This window comes from Phascolarctos cinereus, unplaced genomic scaffold (genome assembly GCF_003287225.1).
Source record: "Phascolarctos cinereus isolate Bilbo 61053 unplaced genomic scaffold, phaCin_HiC Scaffold_2;HRSCAF=192, whole genome shotgun sequence".
NCBI lineage: Eukaryota > Metazoa > Chordata > Mammalia > Diprotodontia > Phascolarctidae > Phascolarctos > Phascolarctos cinereus.
In genome coordinates this window covers 243,652,645-243,673,348 of record NW_027555625.1, presented here as the reverse complement: position 1 = coordinate 243,673,348, position 20,704 = coordinate 243,652,645, and the positions used below count along the sequence as shown (strand labels likewise).

Below are 20,704 nucleotides of genomic sequence, written 5' to 3'. Positions count from 1 at the left end.
ATGCATCAGATTGGTAGTAGCACTACCTAGGATATGATTTCTACTCTTCCTTTCCCTGTGTGACCTCGGGCAAGTCATTTTTTGTGTGTGCCTCAGTTTCCCCCTCTGCAAAATAGTAGGAGTTGTACTAGATAATTGGTGTGGTTTCTTCCAGCTGAATCTTTCATTTTGCTGAGACCCAGAGGAAGGAAGGAACTAAGTATTTATTTTAGCACATAAATATGCCAGTCACTCCATAAAACACTTTAGAAATATCTGATCTTCACAAAAGTTCTATGAGAAAAATGCTAATATCACCCTTATTTTATAATGGAAGAAACTGAGACAGAGGTTAAATGACTTGCTCAGGTCACACAGCTAGGAAGTGCCTGAAACTGGATTTGAATTCAGGTTTTCCTGATGTCAAGCCCAGAGTTCTAACCATCACACTGCCTAGATATCTCCTGAGAAGTAAAGTCATTTAACCCCTTGGACTAGATGATGTCTAAGGACTCCCTAAGCTATTCTCTCCTGATTTATTTTAATTTTTTAAGAAACACATTGATGAAGGAAGTTATCTAAAATGGATTGATTAAACAGGAGTCAACTTTTAAGTGGATACTTAGATATATAATTAAGTGGGCCAGAGTATTTGCAGCAGTTGGTCAGCTCACTATTCCTAGTAGAAAGACTTACTTGGGAAATTGAATAAACATTAGAAGACTTGATGAGCAAGAATCCAAGTAAACAAGTATAATGGAGCTTGAGAAAGACCTGGGTTCAAATCCTAGCTCTGCTACTTACTATTACCTGGAGAAGTAGTTTAGCCATGTTGGGTCTCAGTTTCCTACTTTGTAAAATTAAGAGGTTGAACTACATGATGTCTAAGATCTCATGCAACTCTAAATTCTATGATCCTAATGAAACTGCAGGCTTTTAAGATTAATTTACTCCTGGAAAATGCTACCAGTGCCCCCTAGTGTCAACAACAAAAGTAACTTTTTTTTTTTTAAGATGATTCCAATACCTACTTGAAGAAAAGCTCATGTACAGGACCAAAAGGGCAGCTACGTGACATAGGGAATAGAGTGCCAGGCCTGGAGTCAGGAAGACTTATTCTCCTGAGTTCAAATCTGGCCTGAGACACTTTCTAGCTATGTGACCCTGGGCAAGTCACTTACTCCTGTTTGCCTCAGGCAACCGTTAAACCGAGTTGGAGAAGGAGATGACAAGCCACTCCCATATCTTTGCCAAGGGGAAGAGTTATCCATGACTGAAAATGGCTGCTTAATAATGACAGAAACAGAATTTATAAAAATTACAGTAATAAATGGCAAATAACAAATTGCATGTGACTGTCTGACTTCCAAGAGGAATCTTCACCATAAGTCTTTTAAATAATTTGTCTCAGAGTTCACTTCAAAGGTGAAAATTTATCAAATCATGCACACTTTTAGGAATATATCTCTTGGGTGAAGTGAGAGCCAACTACGATGAAGAGAATTGGGATGTTTATTCTCTGCTGAAGTAAAGAGTACAATCAACTGTTCAAACAACACCCTGCATTATGTGACCCTTCCTGTTTAATACATGATTAAATTTCCTTCGAGTGATCATGTATATCAACTACCATGGATCTCTCCTGTATAAAATGTTGTTCATGATACCCTGATACATTTTCCCAACTGTTTTTAACATCATGTTGTTGTTGTTTTTGTTAACATCATGACTTTTAAAGATAATTTTTATTGATATATTCTCTTTTTATATCACCTAAATTTTCTCCTATATCTCTCCCCCTTAGAATTAGGGTCAGAATTAGAAATTAGAGAGCCATCTCACATCACTAGTCCTGCTTCCAGCCCAGCCCTCACAGCTATCATCCAGGAAGGCACTCTAGTGGAGAAGGGGCTAGGTGTCCCCTACCAACTGCCAACCAACTCCCACACACAGGGCAGGTAAGACTGCTTAGTGGAAGTAGCAAGGTGCCCTGAGAGACAAGAGGCAGTAGGTTCTGGGCACCACCACCTCCCCTAAGATCCTGATTTGAAGACAGCCCAGTATCCCAAGAATCTTGGGAAAAGCTATGTTTTCAGCCCAGTGCCCACTGTCCTGGGAAGCAACCCCTGTGGAGATGCAGCCTGGCAACTGCTCTTGTTATAGCCACAGCTGCTGAAGTCCCAGAACAGAAAGTTTTGTCAAATGGTTTAACATTAGAAACGGATATCATTTTACCAGCGAAAAAGGCATTAACATCTGCTTTGCCATTGTACCCTAAGGACCATGGGACCTTCTCATCTGACTTGAAGTTGAAACTTTCCATATATGCAGTCTCCTCCATTAGAATAAGAGATCCATGAGAGTAGGAATTGTCTTACCCTTCTATCTGTATCCCCCAGCACTTAGCACAGTGCTTTGCACATAATAAATGCTTGATTCATTCATTCATTAATTCATCCCTTTTAACAAAAAATTATGTTACAATTAAGGTTTAAACTTTACCTATATTACTAAATGCCTTGTACATATGCTGAGTTCAAAAATACATACACACATGCATTTTTTTAGGGGATGGGAGATTCTAGAGCTGTGATTTCACTGGACATAGGGAACTCCCAGTGTGAAAACATTTTATACACAAATCAGTAGCTTGTCAGTAACATACCATCCTGGAATTTTTGTTTGTTCGTTTACATACAGTCTTAAAGAGCTACTTTAAGGTACTGGAAAGTAAAGTCACTTGCCCAAGGTTATATTCAGAAGAGGGATATAAACCCAGGTCTTCCCCTGTATTCACTGTGCCATGTTGCCTCTCACATTAGATATACACATGTTCCTAATATGATCCAATTATGTTACTTCCCTAATTAAAAAGCTTCAGTGACCCCCTATTGCCTTAAAGATAAATTACAAATTTCTCTATTTGGCATTCACTCTTCATAGGCCTATCTTTCCATCCTGTTTACATCAGTTCCCTCACCTGCAAGACTGACCTGATTGCTGTTATTTGTACAAGACATTCCATCTGCTGCCTGTATGCCTCAAGTCTGGAATTCTACTCCTCCTCACCTTTGCCTCTGGAATCCTGAAGGCTCAGCTCGATGGCTACCTTTTTCAAAAGGTTTTTATAAACTCCTCAGTCATTATAGTTTTCCCCTAAAATCACTTTGTTATTTTTATTTTGGCTATATCCTGTCTTCCTTTATCTGTGACCATGCCATGATCTCTATGCTCTCAGTAGAATGTAAGCTTCTTGAGGACAAGGATTATCTATTTTTTTTGTATTTGTATGCCCAGCACTGAGCACAAAAAGCTGTTTATTGATTGGTTGATTGATGATTGACATATTCTCCAAGGTATTTTATTTCATCAATACAGGTGTGCCTTATCAACAGAGATCAAACCCCTCCCTGTCTTAGTAGATGGTTTGATTTCATGAGTTGGAATGACTGAAATGACTTATTACGTGGTCATTGAACTATCTTTGATGAACCTTTGAACTTAATTATGCTGATCCTTGGACAATAGATATGTGTATGTACATACACACATACACACACATGTATGTACGTATGGATGGATGTATGCATGTATGTATGTATCTTGGTAAGACCTGCCAGGGCTTGTGTTCTACTGGCATGTGGGATTAATTAGTTCATGTCATACATCATTGTGTGTTGATATATGTTGTTGCATGTTGTATGATGCATAACATGCTTTATGCTATAGGCTGTTATATATTTTGTGTTTCATTATATGTAATACATGTTATTTTTGTTATGTGTTGTGCTATATGCTGTGTGGTGTGATAAGAGGAAGCATTGTGTCTTGAAGAAAAAACTGACTTTGGATTCACGAAGACCCAGGCGCAAGTCTGGCTATGCCACTCCAGGTAAGGCTCAGTGCTCCCACTCCACCTTCTAAGGCTTCAAGTTAGAAAGGAGTTGCCAATCTGCATCATTGGAGGGAGTTTCTGTATTAGGAAGCTCACCACACAGATAAAATCACTTGTTAGGACAAATGAAAACAATATCATAATTATATTATCATCATCTTTCTTCTGTCCTATTCTGTCATGAACTGAGGACAGAAAATAAGTCATGTTTCCTAAAGGAAAAGTAGACATGTTACAGTCTCGAGGGCTGGCTGACAAGCAACTGAATTGCCTGATGACATGAAATTTACCCTTGATTTTATCTATGCTCCTGGAATCTACCAGCAGATGCCAAGAACTCAGAAGGAGCAATTACTAGACATTCTCATCTTAATATTTCTCTTCCAACACAAAGGGCTCCTTCAGTATGTCTTGTAGAACACTGCCCTGTACAATTGTTTAACCAGTCTTGTTCTTGTTCTCTACTGACTGTGCAAGGAAAACCACATCTAATTATGTAAACATATTGATTTCTCTTTCATGAACAGAACAATCCTCCTTTTGTCTAGGCTGCAGGGACACTGCAGCTCCCGTTATATTAATTACTCAGGTTATGAGAATTCACGTCCTACTCATTTAGCAGGAACAGTACAGATCAGACAAAAAAGGCTGGACAAAATCAAATGGCAGAATCCTTTAAAAAGCTTGTTGTGTTGGACTCTGCTCATAAGTAAAAGGATGTCTGCTCTGTTCCTATCCAAATGTGTTTTATTGTCAGCTGTTTCATGATAGTCACTGAACTCAAGCATCTTATTGTCATGTCCATCCACTGCCCTATTACTGAACAACAGAACTTCATAGATATGGAATAATTGGTGAGGTTGGCCCTTGGGAAGGAGTGACAGCTTAAATGAGTGAAAAAGTATCAATTACAGTATTATTTATACACACTGTGTAGATAACTTAATGTGTAAATAACATTGTATATTACATATGCAACAGCTAGGTGGTGCAATGGATAGAGTGCCAGGCTTGGAGTCAGGAAGACTCATCTTTCTGGGTTCAAATCTGGCCTCAGACACTTACTAGGGTAACCCTGGGTAAGACTCTTAACCCTGTTTGCCTTAGTTCCTCATCTACAAAATGAGCTGGAGAAGGAAATGGCAAACCACTCCATTATCTTTGCTAAGAAAACTCCAAATAGGATTCATGAAGAGTTGAACAAGACTGAAAAATGATGGCTGAAAAATGTTGGTATACCAGAAGCCCCTCTGGCCTGCTTTCATGACTAATTATCTCATATGATTATTGATTAAGTGTTCATATAGATATAGAGTTTGATAAAGCAGTTTTAAAACTTGTGAAAATGTATTTTTGCTTAATGGATTAAATATTCCTCTGGAAGTTCTGTAAGCAATAGATTCTATAGTTCAGGCTAGGATGAATGACTGAACTCAATAATTCATCATTTATTAAGGATCTACTGTATGCAAGGAAATTTGCCAGGAACCATGAATAAAAAGATAAAAGATAATATAGTCTTGCCCTCAAAGAGCTTGTGATATAATAGGACTTGTTCACAAATATGTATTAAAAAATGATTAAGTACTCCAAGAGGTCCAAGTGGTATGATCATAGGATTTAGAGCTGGAAAGAATTTTACAAATCATCTTACCCAACTCTTTGTTCTGCAGATAAGAAAATGAGGCCCAAAAAAGTTAGGTGATTTATCCACAGTCACATAATAAATGGCAGGTCTAGGATTTGAACTCAGATTTTCTGACTACAAATAAATCCTGTGCTCTTTCTATCACAAGTGGCCTCTCTAAAAGGGAAGGATTGCCACTGGAGAGATCAGGGAAGGCTTCATGGTGGAGACAGACCCTGAGATAAGCCTTAAAGGAGGGAAAATATGTCAATAAGTAAAGTTTGCAGTTGTGTGCATGTGTGGTAGAAGATTAGAGGATGTTCCAAATATAGAATATGGTATGGATAAAGGCCAAAAATGATGGAATAAGATCAGGAGTTTTTTTGAGCTGAGATCAAGACTGGAGAGGTTAAAATGAAGGAACAACTCCAGGATACTTTTGTTTGTTTTTTGTATTGATGAAATATTTTAGTTTGAATATTAAAACATCAAAATAATGAGACTATCTGCACTGTCATGAAAGATCAAATCTTCCTAATGTCTTATTTTGTAAGGTTCACATGGTATCTGAAGAAGGTGAGTACATGTTTAGAGAATAATTTCTGTTAGCCAGAAAATCAGTGGAACCTCCATTTTTAGGCAGTACCCATGCTAGCCATGCTCATTTTAGACCCAGCTCTGCCCATGACTCTCTGGACTACTTCTCAATCACCACTTTGGCATCTTTCTTATGCTGGCAGTGCTTCCACCTCTGTGGGTTCTTTCAGTTGATGAATTTGTCCTCAGAACCTCCATTTAAGAAAGTGCCCATCGCAGCTACTATGGTCATTTCAAACCTAGCTCAATCTCTGACACTCTGAACTACTTCTCCATCTTGCCCCATACTCCCCCAACCACTACTTTTCAACTTCCCTTTATTCCTTGTCTTTCTCTGTTACAATGTAAGCTCCTTGAGGGCAGGAACTGTCTTTTTGTTGTATTTGTATTCCTAGTGCTAAGATCAGTTTCTGGCACCATATTGTTGTTTAGTCGTTCAGTTGTGTCCAACTCTTTGTGACCCCTCCATAGACAATATCATGCCAATACTGTTCATGGGGTTTTCTTGACAAATATACTGGAGTAGTTTGCCATTTCCTTCTCCAGTGGATTAAGGAAAACAGAGTTTAGGTGACTCGCCCAGGGTCATATAGCTAGTAAGTGTCTAAGGCTGGATTGGAATTCAGTTCTTTTTGACTCCAGGTCCAGTGCTTTATCCACTGAGCGATCTAGCAGCTTCTCCTGGCACCACAATAAATGCTTGATAAATGTTCAGTCTAATGATCTATCTATCCACCTATCTCCCTACTTATCCTCCTACCTATTTGATAATTAATGTGTGTGTATGGATAATCCATTTTCAAATAATTTGAATAAAATAAGAAACACTTAACCCTGAAATGCCATTGAATATAATTTGATTTTTCTTTAAAGATTCAGAAGCTACTTCAGAACCATGCAATGCCTCAAGGTCATCAAAATAGATTTAGATAACAACAGTATAGAAAAGGTGTGGCTAATAGAGCATTCTGATTGACAGCATGTGAAACAACCAGGAGCTTCTTGTAGGTGTGTGCATGTGCACACTTATACATTTGCACATGAGAGTCCAATGTGCCTGGAAAATGCATCAATCCATTGATTTATCCTATTAGTAGTTTTGCACCTCAAAATCATAGAGATTTTATAAATTAACCAAGTAAAAACCAGAACCAGATTCTCCAATACTCAGTAGAAAGTAGTTAATTATCTTAATAATCTACTCACCTCCTCAAACCCACATAAGATGGTATTTGCTACTGTCTATCAACACAATGTTATTAAAAATAGGTTTACAAGTTTGCCCCAGCCCTAAGGCAATGCTTTCAAAACAAGGTGTCTCATTCTTAGAAATTGCCATTAGCTGATATTTATTCACTGTTTATGTTGGCACATGCCCTAATTAAAGCATTATGATAGATGAGAAAAGTAACATATCACTGGAGTTCAAGGTGAGTTTACAGGGTAACTCATATTTATAATATATGAAGCTCCTAAAAACATCAGAGCACCTTGATTCCTTTTTTTATACAATGAATCTTATTGTATCTTGAATTATTCTGCTCATAATATTTTAACATTGCACTTATACAATGCTTGCAGGTAGTACATATGTTAACTCATGCAATCCTTACAACAACCCTGTGCTATTATCACTTTCATTTTACAGATGAGGAAACTGAGGCTGAGAGAAGTTAAGCAACTTGTCCAAGATCACACGTCAGTAAGTGTCTGTGGCTGGATTCAAACTCAAGTCTTCTTAACTCTAAGTCTAGTGCTTTATCCACTATGCCACCTACCTGCCTACTACATAACCTAGATGCCTATAAAATATAATAATGATGGTTTGAGTTTACAAACTTCTGAAGTCTTTATACATTTATTATTAATTTCTTTTCTCTAGTGAAAGTTAGCAAGTCAGCAAGAGAATGATGGAAGTTAGCAAGAAGTTGGAAAAACTGAGGCCCAGAGAAGGTAGGTGAATTGTACAGTATCTTACACCAATGCAGAATTAAAACACTTTCTCCTACGCAGGGCTATTTCCATTAGACTGTGAGTAAAAATGGCCCAAAGTCTTGATGACCAAGTTACTGTTAACAGTCTATTCTTTTGAAAGATATTTTCTCAGCAGCCCTCCATCACAAATGGATAGGCATGAGCAGATTCAGTGACATCCAGGAACAATTTTATACTCTCCCTCTCCTCTAAATGTACCAACCACCCAACACATAATATAAGAAATATCCCCCCCCCAACTTCCCCACCCTGGGTCAGACCCATGGTATAATCAAGGGAATATCATTTTTTTTTCATGACAGGGGTACCAAGAAATGTTTTTTCGGAGGGCAAAGGTCATTGTTAACCCTCAAATGGTTAGGGATATGCTTATCCCCCAACCATCTTAGCTTTTTTCAATTATCAGTTATGAACCTATCATACATAAATTAGCTAAATCCTTTTCTTTTTTTGTAGGTCAGCTTTAATAGTGACTTACACAAAACAATAATAATCTGGGCATCTGCCCACCAGTTAATATGAGCTAAGAGTGTGACTAAGTGTGTACTAAGTGGTTTCCAACAAAAGTGAATTTTGATCTTTGGCTGAATAAATGGAAATGTAGTATCTAGATCAAGGAACATACCAACCTGTCTATATTCCATTGGTCAAAATGTATTTGAAATAGTAGATAAAGTTATGAGTATCACATTTCAAGAGAGATAGTGACAAATCCCCATTGGCTCACAGTTTCCTCATTTTGTAGTGAGGAAATGGAGTAAATAAGGAAACTGGAGCCCAGAAAGATTTAGTGCTTGCCCAAGGTGGCACACATTGTACATAGAAGAGCTGGGACCCACTGCATTCCAATGCCAGTTTCCTTGCACCCACCATACCACACTGCTCTTCCTCTCTTCCAGCAGGGGTTGTCAGGAATGTTATAGAGGGGATTTCTGATTTCATCTAAATCCTTTTCCAGACAGTCTACAGTACACTACCTTATAATAATGAGCTCCATAAGCTTATCATCTGCTTTTATTTTTGTACTAAAACTACTTTCATTCCTCCTAAAACCATTTTTAAAGTGCCACTTCTCTGCCCTAGTTCTAATCTTTCTTCCTATATTTGTAAATGAATACATCGTATCTTTAATCTCCATGACTTCATAGTTTTTAAACATAACTTCCTCAGCTTTCATAGAAAGAAGTCCTAATTTTTGCCCTGCTTTCTCTTTGTATCCTATCCTTCCCCTCTCTATCCTCCCCCATAAAATGTAAGATATCCTTTGAAAGATAAACCAGTGCAAATATGCATTGTTTTCTTACCAGAGATAATAGAATCGTTCAAAGCTTCTTCATCCTGATATAAAAGTGTATCGTCCTTGAATTCTGAATTCATGATCATATTTTCTTTGTTTTCATCAGATTCTTTAACTGAGTTCCGTTTGTTCTCTGAACCCCCATCACAGCTCAGTACGTTCTCTTTCTCTTTGCTTCGTTCAATACTGGAAGTCCTGGATGGACGCACATCCACTCGCTTCTTTGGCGACCCTTTACTCTCTCTTCCTTGAAAGCTAAGGTTGGAAGATAGCTCAAGTTATATCCTAACCCAAAGCTTTTAATTCACAATAGAAACCAAACTGTGGAGCAGCAGTATCCAAACTGAAATCTGGCCACAAATGTGGGAAGGGAAGTAGAGAAAGGAGCCCATTGCATTTATATTCTTGTCTTTTGATGGAATTGGATCACATCTCAATCTGACCAGGAGAATGCAGGGTTAGAGTTCAATGATTGATGCATCTATCTGATGAACAGCAAACAGATATCTTAAATTTATGTGTATTTGAGATGTATCTATTTGATGCTCTTCTGTATCAACCTTAAACAGTTCAGCATGGTTTGCATTTTTTTAAGCCTGGCATATAAAATTATAATTCTAATAAATCCAGGCACAGAAAAAAAAGTTCAATGAGGACTTAAAAGGAACTTTATTAGGTTTCTTCAACTGACAAAATGTCCTTAGAGTATCAAGAAGTAAGATCTTCTTTGTTAGCTCTGATGATCTCCCCTCCCTGAAGAGACCAGGTTAACACAGAGCACTTTCTGATGTAAATACTTGCCATGTTGGTATAGTGGATTGAGAACCAGCCTCAAAGCCTGGAAGACCTGGACCAAGTCCTGCCTCCAGTCCATACTGGCTGTGTAACTTTGGCAAATCATTTAGTCTTCTAGAGATCTGGGCAACTCTCTAACATTCACATTGGATAGAAGATTGGTAAAAGGATTTTACTCACTTTGGAGTTCTCTTCACTATTGATATCTCAGGTCAAGTCACTCTTCCTGTCCCTCTCTGTACAATTGACTCCACAGGAGTGGGTCAGGGCACCCCAAGCCTATTTCAATTTTGTTGTTCCCATTGGGGTATTACATACTGTTTGAGACATGCCCTAAACACAACTGGTGCTTGCTGACCCTAATTCCTCAGCATATGCCCCCGTAGCCCATCTATGTTACTTTACTTCTAAGTTCTCTAGACGTTAGCATATGTACATACGCGGTCCTTGGTTTTCTCTTCCCTACCCAGTCCCTGCCCATGGCTCTTGATGATATTTGTAATCATTTTCCCTTTCTTTGATGTCCCTTTTTTCTTAGCTAGTGGAGAGCCAGATCGAATCCTTGGTCTGAGAGCCAAATTGCCTAGGAAACATTCGCTCTTTACCCAATCCAAGTAAACTACATCCATTTATATACTTCAAGTCTTCCTCAGATGATTTTTGAATTAAGCTTTCTTATAAGCGTGCAGCTCTCAGCCAACTATTTGACACGAGCTGTATTATTTTTACATAGTTTGCTGTGAAAATTGCTATGCATCAGCAAAGGTTTATAATCCCTGTTCTCCCATAACACATATTTACCATCATATGTGTTTCCCTTATTATCTCTCTATTATGAGTAATGAATCACATTAGAAAAACAAGTTTATCTATAATTTTTTTCTAGAGCAGGCCTTTATTTCTTTGAAGATATAGCTTAAGGTAGATACGAATTCTTTTTAGTATTTCCCCCCCTTGGTACTCACGAATAATTCATAAGGAGCATTGGTCCACCATCAAACATATTAAGGAAACTCCTTGAGCACCCTGATCTTTTTGCAAGGGACTTTTTGGAAGTATCCCCCCAAAAACTCATGGTGAATTGAAACCTCATTACCTATCCTGACGGTGTTTAGTTGCCAGAGCTCGGTGGAGTTCCTCGATGACTCTGCTAGGAGGCAGGGGCCTATGGACAGCAGCAAGATGAGGGACCCTGTGGGTGTGGAATGCTGTCCTCTAAGAGGAGGTTCAGAAGCTTTCTGGCCAGATGCTTGGAAGAGGGTAGCTTGTCCTGAGATTTGGGAGGAACCAACAACAGCGTAATTCTTCAAGATTGTGGCAGGAGGGGATTTCACTGGGACTTCATCTGGTTCACTCTCTGCTGCAAAAGAGGCAAACAGAAACACATAGCCAGCATGCAAGGCCTGCTGTTTTGGGGGGTGTACAGTAGGGGACACTCAAACTCAGGAGTGAAACGTCAGCAGCTACCCCTTTCTGCTTTAAAGCCCTAAAGTATGGAGTAGCAAATTCATAGTCTGTCCAGCCAAGGCAATCAGAAGGGGAAGCATGGCATACTGCCTAGGGAGTTGGACATAGAGTCAGGAAGATATAAGTTCATGTCTCGTATCTGACAGATGCTTTCTGTGATTCTGAGCAGGTCACATAACCTCTCAGTACCCCTAGGAAGCTGTCTAGGACATGAAATGCAGAGTAGGTGCTAATCTGGATTCATAGAGGCAGCTTCCTCACCTGGAGTTCCTATAACAATGCAATCACTGAGTTAGGTCAAATAAAAACAGTAATCAGAAAAAAGAGAGAAAGAGAGAGAGAGAGAGAGAGAGAGAGAGAGAGAGAAGAGAGAGAGAGAGAGAGAGAGAGAGAGAGAGTATTTTTCTTGCCCTGTCATATTTCCTTGCCATCATTCTCCATCCTGGGATTTATTCATTTTCTCTAAGACAACCCTTTATTTCTTCTTCATCTCTTCTTCCCCCTCTGTTCTTTCTTAAAACAGTCTTTAAGCTTAGAAGTGCTCCTTCCAGGAGCATTTATTCTGGAGAGTAACTTCCCCAGCCAAGACATCTGCCAAGGCCCAGAGCAAAGACTTCATTAAAATTCCTCAATGAATCTCCCCAGAGGGTGAAAGAGGGAAGGTAGAACAGGAAAAATCTGTCACCTTGCACGGACAAAAAAGGGAAGGGGGGGGGAGAGAAAACCAATTTCTTGAAGAGATCTCATATTTCAATGAAAAAAAAAAGAAAAATCAAACCAAACCACAAGCCTAAGATGAAAAATGAAAAAGAAGCCTGCCTTCAAGGATCCCAAGCAAGGAAACAAAACACTGATGGTTTGGTCCAAATGGGCTGAGCAATTGGCAACTTCACAGTCCTTAACCGGTCACTCTCTGCTGGGAAACCTGACACTGTGGCCAATCCAGGACCCAAGAAACAAGGACACCTAGACCTGACCACAAACCTCAACGAAAGGAACATCATTAGCTACGGCAGCAGCTCCATTCTACTTCATCCAGTGTTAAAAGTGTCTTGGAATTATTTTCAAATAAAAATAGTTATAAAAATAAAGGTAGTATTTTTCATCTTGGATCAGGCAACTTGGGAATTGTCTATTTCTTTGAAGGTTACCATAAATCAATCAACAAGCATTTATATATTAAGTGCCTACTATTACAAAGTAGTGGATGGTTAAAAAAAAACCCAACCCATCACCTTCAAGAAACATATACTCTGTTGGAAGAAATAACACATACATGTTTAAGTATATATACAATAAATACAAGGAAAGGAGGAGGAAGGATGCATTAACATTAACATTTGAGGGATTAAAAAAATGGCTTCATGTTGAAAGTGGCAACCAAACTGAATCTTGAAGGAAAATAGGAACTCTGGCATATGGAGTGGAGTAGAGGATACATACGTTCCAGACATGGACAACTAGTACAGAGATGGGAGAGAGACTGTCATTGTATAAGTAAAAGAAAACTAGGTTGCCTGGACTGTAGAGCGGATGAAAATATGTAGTAGGCTAGAAAAGGAGGTTGGGGTCAAATTGTAAAGGGCTTTAAATAGAGGAGTTTATATTTGGATCTTAGATGTAACAGGGGGGCATTAAAGTTAGCAAAGGCAACCTGCCATTACACTGTAGTGACATGGTTCTTTAGAAAAGTCATTTTGAAAGCCATGTGGAGAATAAAGCACCTGTGATACAATCCTTACCATGGATATTACGGTATTTTTGACTTTAGAAAAATACCTTTAGGTATGTAAATAGTGACATTTTTTGCATAAAACAATGAATTTGTCCACATGAGAACTTGTCTATATAGTGGAGAGAGTATTTGATCAGAAATCAGAAGACCTGGGCTGAATCCTGGATCTGCTATTCATTAGTTGAGTGACCTTAGCATAACCACTTGACCACTCTGGGTCTCAGTTTCTCCATCTGTAGAATGAAGAGGTTGGACTAGCTAAGTGAACTCTGAGTTCCCTTGTAGTTCTAAATATATAATCCTATTTTGCATTCCTTACATGCCCTTTCCCTTTTCCTCTTTCTCCCATTCCCAGATACAACAGAAAAGAGTAGTTCTAGTACAAAAAAGCTATTGAACACATATTAGAAGCCCAGTGTGGCCACTGTATTGTGATCAGGAACACTCACTGTATCAGTAGTTTGAAGACTTTATTCAAAACCTGGCTTGAACATTCCCCAGTTGATAAGTAGTCAAAGGATATGAACATACAGTTTTCAGAAGAAAAAAATCAAAGCTATTAACAGTCACATGAAAAAATGTTCTAAATCACTGCTGATTAGAGAAGTGTAAATTAAAACAACTTCACACCTATCAGATCGGTTAACATGACAGAAGGGAAGCTAGGTGGTACAATGGATAGAGTGCTATAAAATGAGCTAGAAAAGGAAATGGCAAACACTCCAGTATCTTTGCCAAGAAAACCCCAGATGGGGTCACGAAGAGACAGACACGACTGAAAATGACTGAACAACAACGAAGTCTTAACCTGCAATCCCATGATCAACCTTCAATCCTGTGAAGCACCCCTTAGTCAGTGTACAGTATGGGAATATGGTCATAACCCTCCTATTGAAAGGTTACAAAAGACACGGATGGCACAGACATCTTTGGTTAATGTTGCTCTGTATGATTATCATTGTCTGGCACTTAGCACAGCTTCGTGACCAATTAAGGTTTTCATAAATAAAGCTTTTTGTTCATAATGTCAGTGGAGGTTAGTGATGAAAATCTGTTATGAGTAAGGTGATTTTTTCCCTATTGGTGCCATCTAGTGTTGAGCTACTGAAGCAAACACACCTTCCTTTGTTTTTCAAGAACAGCGAAAGGAATGAATTTCAAAGTTGCGGGGGGGGGGGGGGTGCGGGGGATGAGATACTGACTGAGAGGTTTTTAAGATAAGAAAGATTTTTATCCACCAGAAGTATGCTTTGTATGTTTCATGTTTGTCTCACCTGACTTTCTTTTATTAAGGAAAGAAAAGTGTTGGACAATAAAACCTCATTTTTCCAAGCCTATGCAAGGGTAAAAAATCTATGTTACTAAGCCAAAAATTAAGATGCTTCAGTAACATATACTCTCCTAATAACTATACTCTCCTCCTCATGTATATACATATATGTATATATATACATATATATACACATATATATATACGTATATATATATATATATATATATATATATATATATATATATATATATATATATATATATATATATATATACATGGTTTCTGCCCCCCCCACATACATACCAAAATCCTACTCTGTTATCTCATTGTGGCATAGGAGAAGGAGATCAAGCTAATTCTGGCTTTTCAAAAGCTCTAACAGTAGAATACAAGTTCTAGAAGGTCCTAATGAACTAAAAATATTTTGAGTTTGAGCCCGAGGGGCCACAGTAAATCTGCCGCCTGATGGCCACGTTCATTGGAGATGCTCATTACCAGATGGCAAGTAATTTTTTTTCAGCCATAGAAACTTATTACGTAACCTACTAAGGATTTACATCAGTGAAAGGATCAGGCACAGATATAAAATTGTAGAAACTGAAGTACCGAAAAAGCATATTTCAAACAAAATTTTATGACAATGTAGCTTGGTAGTAAGAAGGTGAGTCTTAAAGCCAAGAAGACATGGGTTCAAATCCTACCTCTGCCTCATATTAGCTGGGTGTCCATAGGTAAGTCTTTAGTTACACAGAAAACTCTCTAGAATCTCAAATCATGGACGATTTGCCTATTGGTATCACTGAAAGATTTGCACATGCTGATGAAATTGCAAGTCTGAACATTATTATCCCTGTTCAAAGAGAGGTAACTCTAAGGAATATTTCATATCAATAATGAACAGATTCTTTGCTCCCAGAGACTCAGAAAGGAAAAAAAAAATGAAGTTTTAGCAATTTACCTTTTAATCTGTCTATGTTCTCTATCAGTCTAATAATGCATGAAAAAACCAGAGAGATACAAAGAGGTTACATACAAATATTTTTATTATAGTAGCCTTCTTTCTTTCTTTAATTGATGACCCAGTTTTCACTGAGTTTATAGAGGCACATGGTTTTGATCAGGCACATTTTAATTTGACCTAAACAGTTAATCTTTTAGTTTTAACAAAGGAAAGGCCTCTGACACTAGAATCAAAGACAGCCTCCACACTTCCTCAAGTTGTCATATGTTTACTAGAACTATAACTAAGGATTCTAAGACCTGGAGCAATTTCCATTGAGTAATGGCAAGGTAGGGATATAGGGAATTGGAGTGGCCTAAGACAGATACTAAATACAAGGTGTCAAACATGCTGGCCAGCCTGGGAAATATTTAGCAAAATAAATAAAAATACAATAAAATATAGATGACATATTTAAAAACTAAATCAATCTGCAGCCTGTAGGATCTCCATTTCTATCTCAGTTTGACACCACTGGTTTAAGATACATTTATGAAGGAAGCAGACTGGAGAACAGTGATGAAGAAAGTTGAAGGGGAGGAGAAACTGGAAAGGCAGAATCTTCAAAGGAGAAAGAAAGGACAGAGAAGGAGATGATAAGGCAGGCCCAGGCTTAGTGGAGAGAAAGAGAAAGCATGACCTGGAGATCTATAGAAGACAGCATCGAGAATCTGGACAGGATGGGGTAAATTCTAAAAGACTGAGGAGATGTTTGGTGGCAGAGGGAGGGTGTGAAAGTAGCAGTGGGAAACAAGGGTTATGCCAAGTTCTTCTCCTAGCCTTGTGTGTCAACAATGACAGAGGAACATCCAGTCTTGGAAAGGGTGCCAAGAGACATGATATCTTCAGCAGAAAACTAGACTTCAGAAAGCATAAGAAAATGGAAGAGATGTGAGAGATATAGGATGACAGACTTTTAAAAAAAAAAATAGAGGAAGGTTCTAAAGGACACCATGGAAAAGGAGAGCAAAGAAGGCTAGGGACTGGGTGCGGAGAGGGTACAGCAGCTGTTATGTGCACCTTTGTCCAAGATCCTTAATGACATATTAACAGGTCAGGCAGTGTTTCAAGGCCAGTCCCTGATGTTCCAATTCCTATCCTTAAGCCCTGAGAGTGGATCCTGATAGCAGTAGGTGGAGTGTGGGGAGGAGAGAGAGGAAGCAGGTAGCCAGAATTCTTGGAGTGGGTGGGAAGGAAATGAACTTTGCTCTAGTCCCTGTAGGTGGCACCCAGGCAAATCCCTGGATATTTCATACTACATCTGGCTTTGGTATTTTATCAATCTGTGTGTATATTGAATTCCCCACCAAGGTAAGATCTTTGAAGGCAAGTTCTGTTTCATTTTTGTCTTTATATTGCCAAGGTATAGCATAATTCTTCATTGCAGTCACTTAATATTTGTTGCATTGAATTGAATCAAAGTAATTATATTCAATTCAATTCAAAAACATTTAAGGGTCTACTAAGTGCAAGGTTCTAATTTTTTTATAGTAAGAACCCCCTCCCACTCCCTCAACTTCTTTCTGACCTTTTGACTAAAAACAAACGTCCTAACACAAAATTTCCGTTAAAAATGAGAAATTATGGAAATGATTCCTTTGGTTAGCATCAGCACACACATGCTGTAAGAGCTCACCATCCCTTTCCTTTTCCCTCTAATTCCCTTCCCACTTAGGGGGATGAATAGAAGATGAAAAATAGAGAATGAAAAACTAACCTGTTACATTTTTATTTGTTTTAGTGGAGACTGACTTCGGTGGTGGGACTGGAAGCCGAGGGGGGCTGGGGAGCTGGGCTGGGTTTCTCTCCATGTGTTTATGGGGGGAGTCTGTGGATTCAGAAATAGGTAAAGCTTGGGCAGACTCTTCCACAGAGGACAGGCTGACATCCTCTAATTCTTCACTAGATGGTGAAGGCAGCTTGGCTAGTCAAGGGAAGAAAAGATAGGATTCATGAAAGCATCCAGTTTATTATTACAAAACCAAGTATGACTAGAAAAAGAAAATGAGAGAAGTTTATGACAGAGACAGGACCACAACATTTAAACAGGTAGAAGGGAGAACTAGCCACCATTTTGTTTTTGAAAAAAAAAAAACCAACAACAACAAATTATATACCAAAGAAACTCCAAAGCAGGGAGAAGCCAAACAACTCATGCTGACTGATTGACCCCTCCACCCCAACTTTGTTTACATTGTTTTCTATAAATTGAAGAGTAGGGGAACAGAATCCTTGGCTCAGGCTCAGTTCACTGCCTATTGTGACCCATTTCACTCTAAGAGTAAAAGAAAAATTAGCTACCTTTGAAACTCTCCTACACACAGAAACTTAGTTTTCTACTCCTGGTGAGCAGCTCAGAGGTGAAGTAGAGAACCTGCTACATCTAAAGTGAAATAAATAAATAAATAAAACAGAACACCTGAGTTCAAATCCAACCTCATACATTCACCAATTAAGTGACCTGGACAAGTCACTTAACCTTTGTCTCCCTCAGTTTCCCCACCTGTAAAATGAGAATAATAATGGCACCTGCCTCCCAGGGTTGTTGTAATGATTAAATGAGATATTTGTAAAGAACTTTGTAAACCTTAAAATGCTAAATAAATGTTGTTGTTGTTGTTGTTGTTACTATCATTAGTACTTGCATCTTTTCAAAAGCCATTTTCCACTCTGGCCAAGCCAAAACAAAATGTGGCAAGTATCCAAGATTTGCATCTTAATCACTTTCCCCAGATATTTCCTGAGAAGTCTCTCCCCTTCTCTGCCAATGCTGCACTCTTAGGAAATAGCAGGGCAGGCAATTGGCAGCGGAGATGAGAGAGAGGAAGACATTTAAGCCTTTTTTAGCTGATGTTTGTTTTCCAGAAAGGGATGATATGATGAGATTTTCATCTGAATCAAACTGGTCCTTGGGCTCCTGTTTAGAAGTAACTAATTTCCTAAAAACATAATCATACTGAGAGTAACTTTATATAATAACTCACCTGAGGACAGTTTTTCTACCTGGCACTTGGCAGAGCTCAGGGATTTTATTTATTGCTCAGGATACTGACTTTTCATCTCTTCAACCAACTGTCTGCACTGATAGATTGTCTTATAAAAGTGGTTTCATTACAGATGAAGCTAATGCATACTGTTTATCTTGCAATGGTTGCTATGAATAGCTAGGCTAATAGGATGCATGGGCTCTTGGTCAAATATACAGTGTCAGAGGAGTGAGAGATAGACTAAACGAAAACCAGAGGGCTTGATTAGGGCAGACCCCAACCACAAGCCACTGAATTAAAGTATCCCTACTAAAGCAATGCTCAAATTAATTCTAGATAGATCCAAGTAAACCCTTCCCCAAAGAAATTATAGGATGATATGAATGTACAGAAAAAGGAACAAGAATTTAAAATAAGTGTAATAGGCTGTGGGAGGATTACAGAAGTTTTGCAAGGGGAGAATCTGAGCAAATTTCATCAGGGTGAAAGGAACAGTAAATTTATCTTTTTATTTTTTATTTAAATTTTTTTCACTTTATTTTTCTTGCTTTTTTACAATGATCAACATTTATGATTTCACATAAATAACTGATAGTATATTGCTTGCCTTCTCAGTGGGTAGGGGAGGGATGGGAAGGAGGGAGAGAATTTAGAACTCAAATTTTTTAAAAAGAATGTTAATAAACATTTTTTTAAAAAATTTTAAAGAGATCCCTTTTAATTGTTGTTAAATCCCTAGTTATGATTCTTTGTTTCCCAAACCAATTTTAGGATCTCTTCCCCCAAAGAAGGAACACTGAATTTATACAAGATCTTCCAAGACTCACTCAGAGAAGTAGTACCTCCTTTTGCTTTGCTGATTCAAAATGGACAATGAAACATCTTGGTCTCTACTCTACCACGTGATCTTGATCCTCTGCAGTATATAAAGAGGATCCACTGGAGCAGGGAGTTGATTACTAATACCCTCCATTCCCAAGGGAGAGTTCTGACTTTCCTTATTTCTCAGCTCTGCCAATGTTATTTTTTTTTTCTTTATGAAGCAGTCTGGATGAAGTGACTTGCCCAGGGTCACACAGCCAGTAAGTGTCAAGTGTCTAAGGCAGCTCCAGGGCAGCCAATGTTCTTGAATAACTTTCATATTCCCTTTTCCAAAGGATTCCTGTGAATTACATCCCATCCTCCAAACTCCAACTGAAGCAGAAGTCTTTAAAGGCATAAGGTTCATATGAAATTGTTCATGGTTGGTTCTCGGACAAAACTCTTTTTTCCCTCTCTTTGTTCTTCTTTCCTCCCTACTCTCCTCACACACACTCCAATTCCCTTCAAAGATTTTCTACAGATTAATATTAAAATTATTTACTTCCCATTATGATTTCTTTAAATACTAGATTTCTCCACTCTTTTCTGATACCAGATCACTTCTATTCCAGTGAATCAAATAAATACAAAGGAAAATGATAAACAACAAGCTTTTAAAAGTAATGGTTTATTTCTTTTTCTTTTTTTTTGGTGGGGGGAGGGGTCATTGGTTTAGAGAACTTTCAGAGAAAAAAAAACGTTTTTAACCAATGCCAATTAGTCCTTTCTCTACAACTTATAATTTTAGCCAGTTGCCCAGAACACTGAAAATTAAGGGAATTGTTCAAGGTCACACAGCTATTACGTATATGTCAGAAGCAGGACCTAAAATCAAGTCTTCCTAACTCTAAGGTTGGTTCCAAAGTTTTTGTAAGGATTAAATGAGATCTTGGTAAAGCACTTTGCAAACTTTAAAATGCTAAATAAACACTATTGTTATTCCTGGCCTTTCTACCTCTTGTCATTTTCATTATTATTACTCATTATCATATTTCAAAATAGTTTATCACATCATAATTTGTTGAGAAGCAGCATGGAGTAATGGAGAGAAAGGAAGCCTTGGAATTAGCCCTAGGTTCAAGCTCTGCTTCTAAAATGATACTGGACATTTCCCTGGGCAAGTCACCTTAGCCTCTCAGCCATCAAATTCAGATGGAAATAGGGTCACTTAAACCACACATGAACATCCCTGACAG

The 20,704-nt window shown here is 38.3% G+C and overlaps 1 protein-coding gene across 1 annotated transcript in view; it reads right to left on the bottom strand.

Annotated features, from left to right (window-relative positions):
• The window catches only part of PHACTR3 (phosphatase and actin regulator 3), a 301,575-nt gene that overhangs the window by 71,950 nt on the left and 208,921 nt on the right, over positions 1-20,704 (bottom strand). Inside the window, 4 exon segments of the mRNA XM_020981478.2 lie at positions 9,398-9,645; positions 11,282-11,375; positions 11,378-11,545; positions 17,378-17,584. Of these exon segments, the coding sequence (XP_020837137.1) occupies positions 9,398-9,645; positions 11,282-11,375; positions 11,378-11,545; positions 17,378-17,584 (717 nt within the window).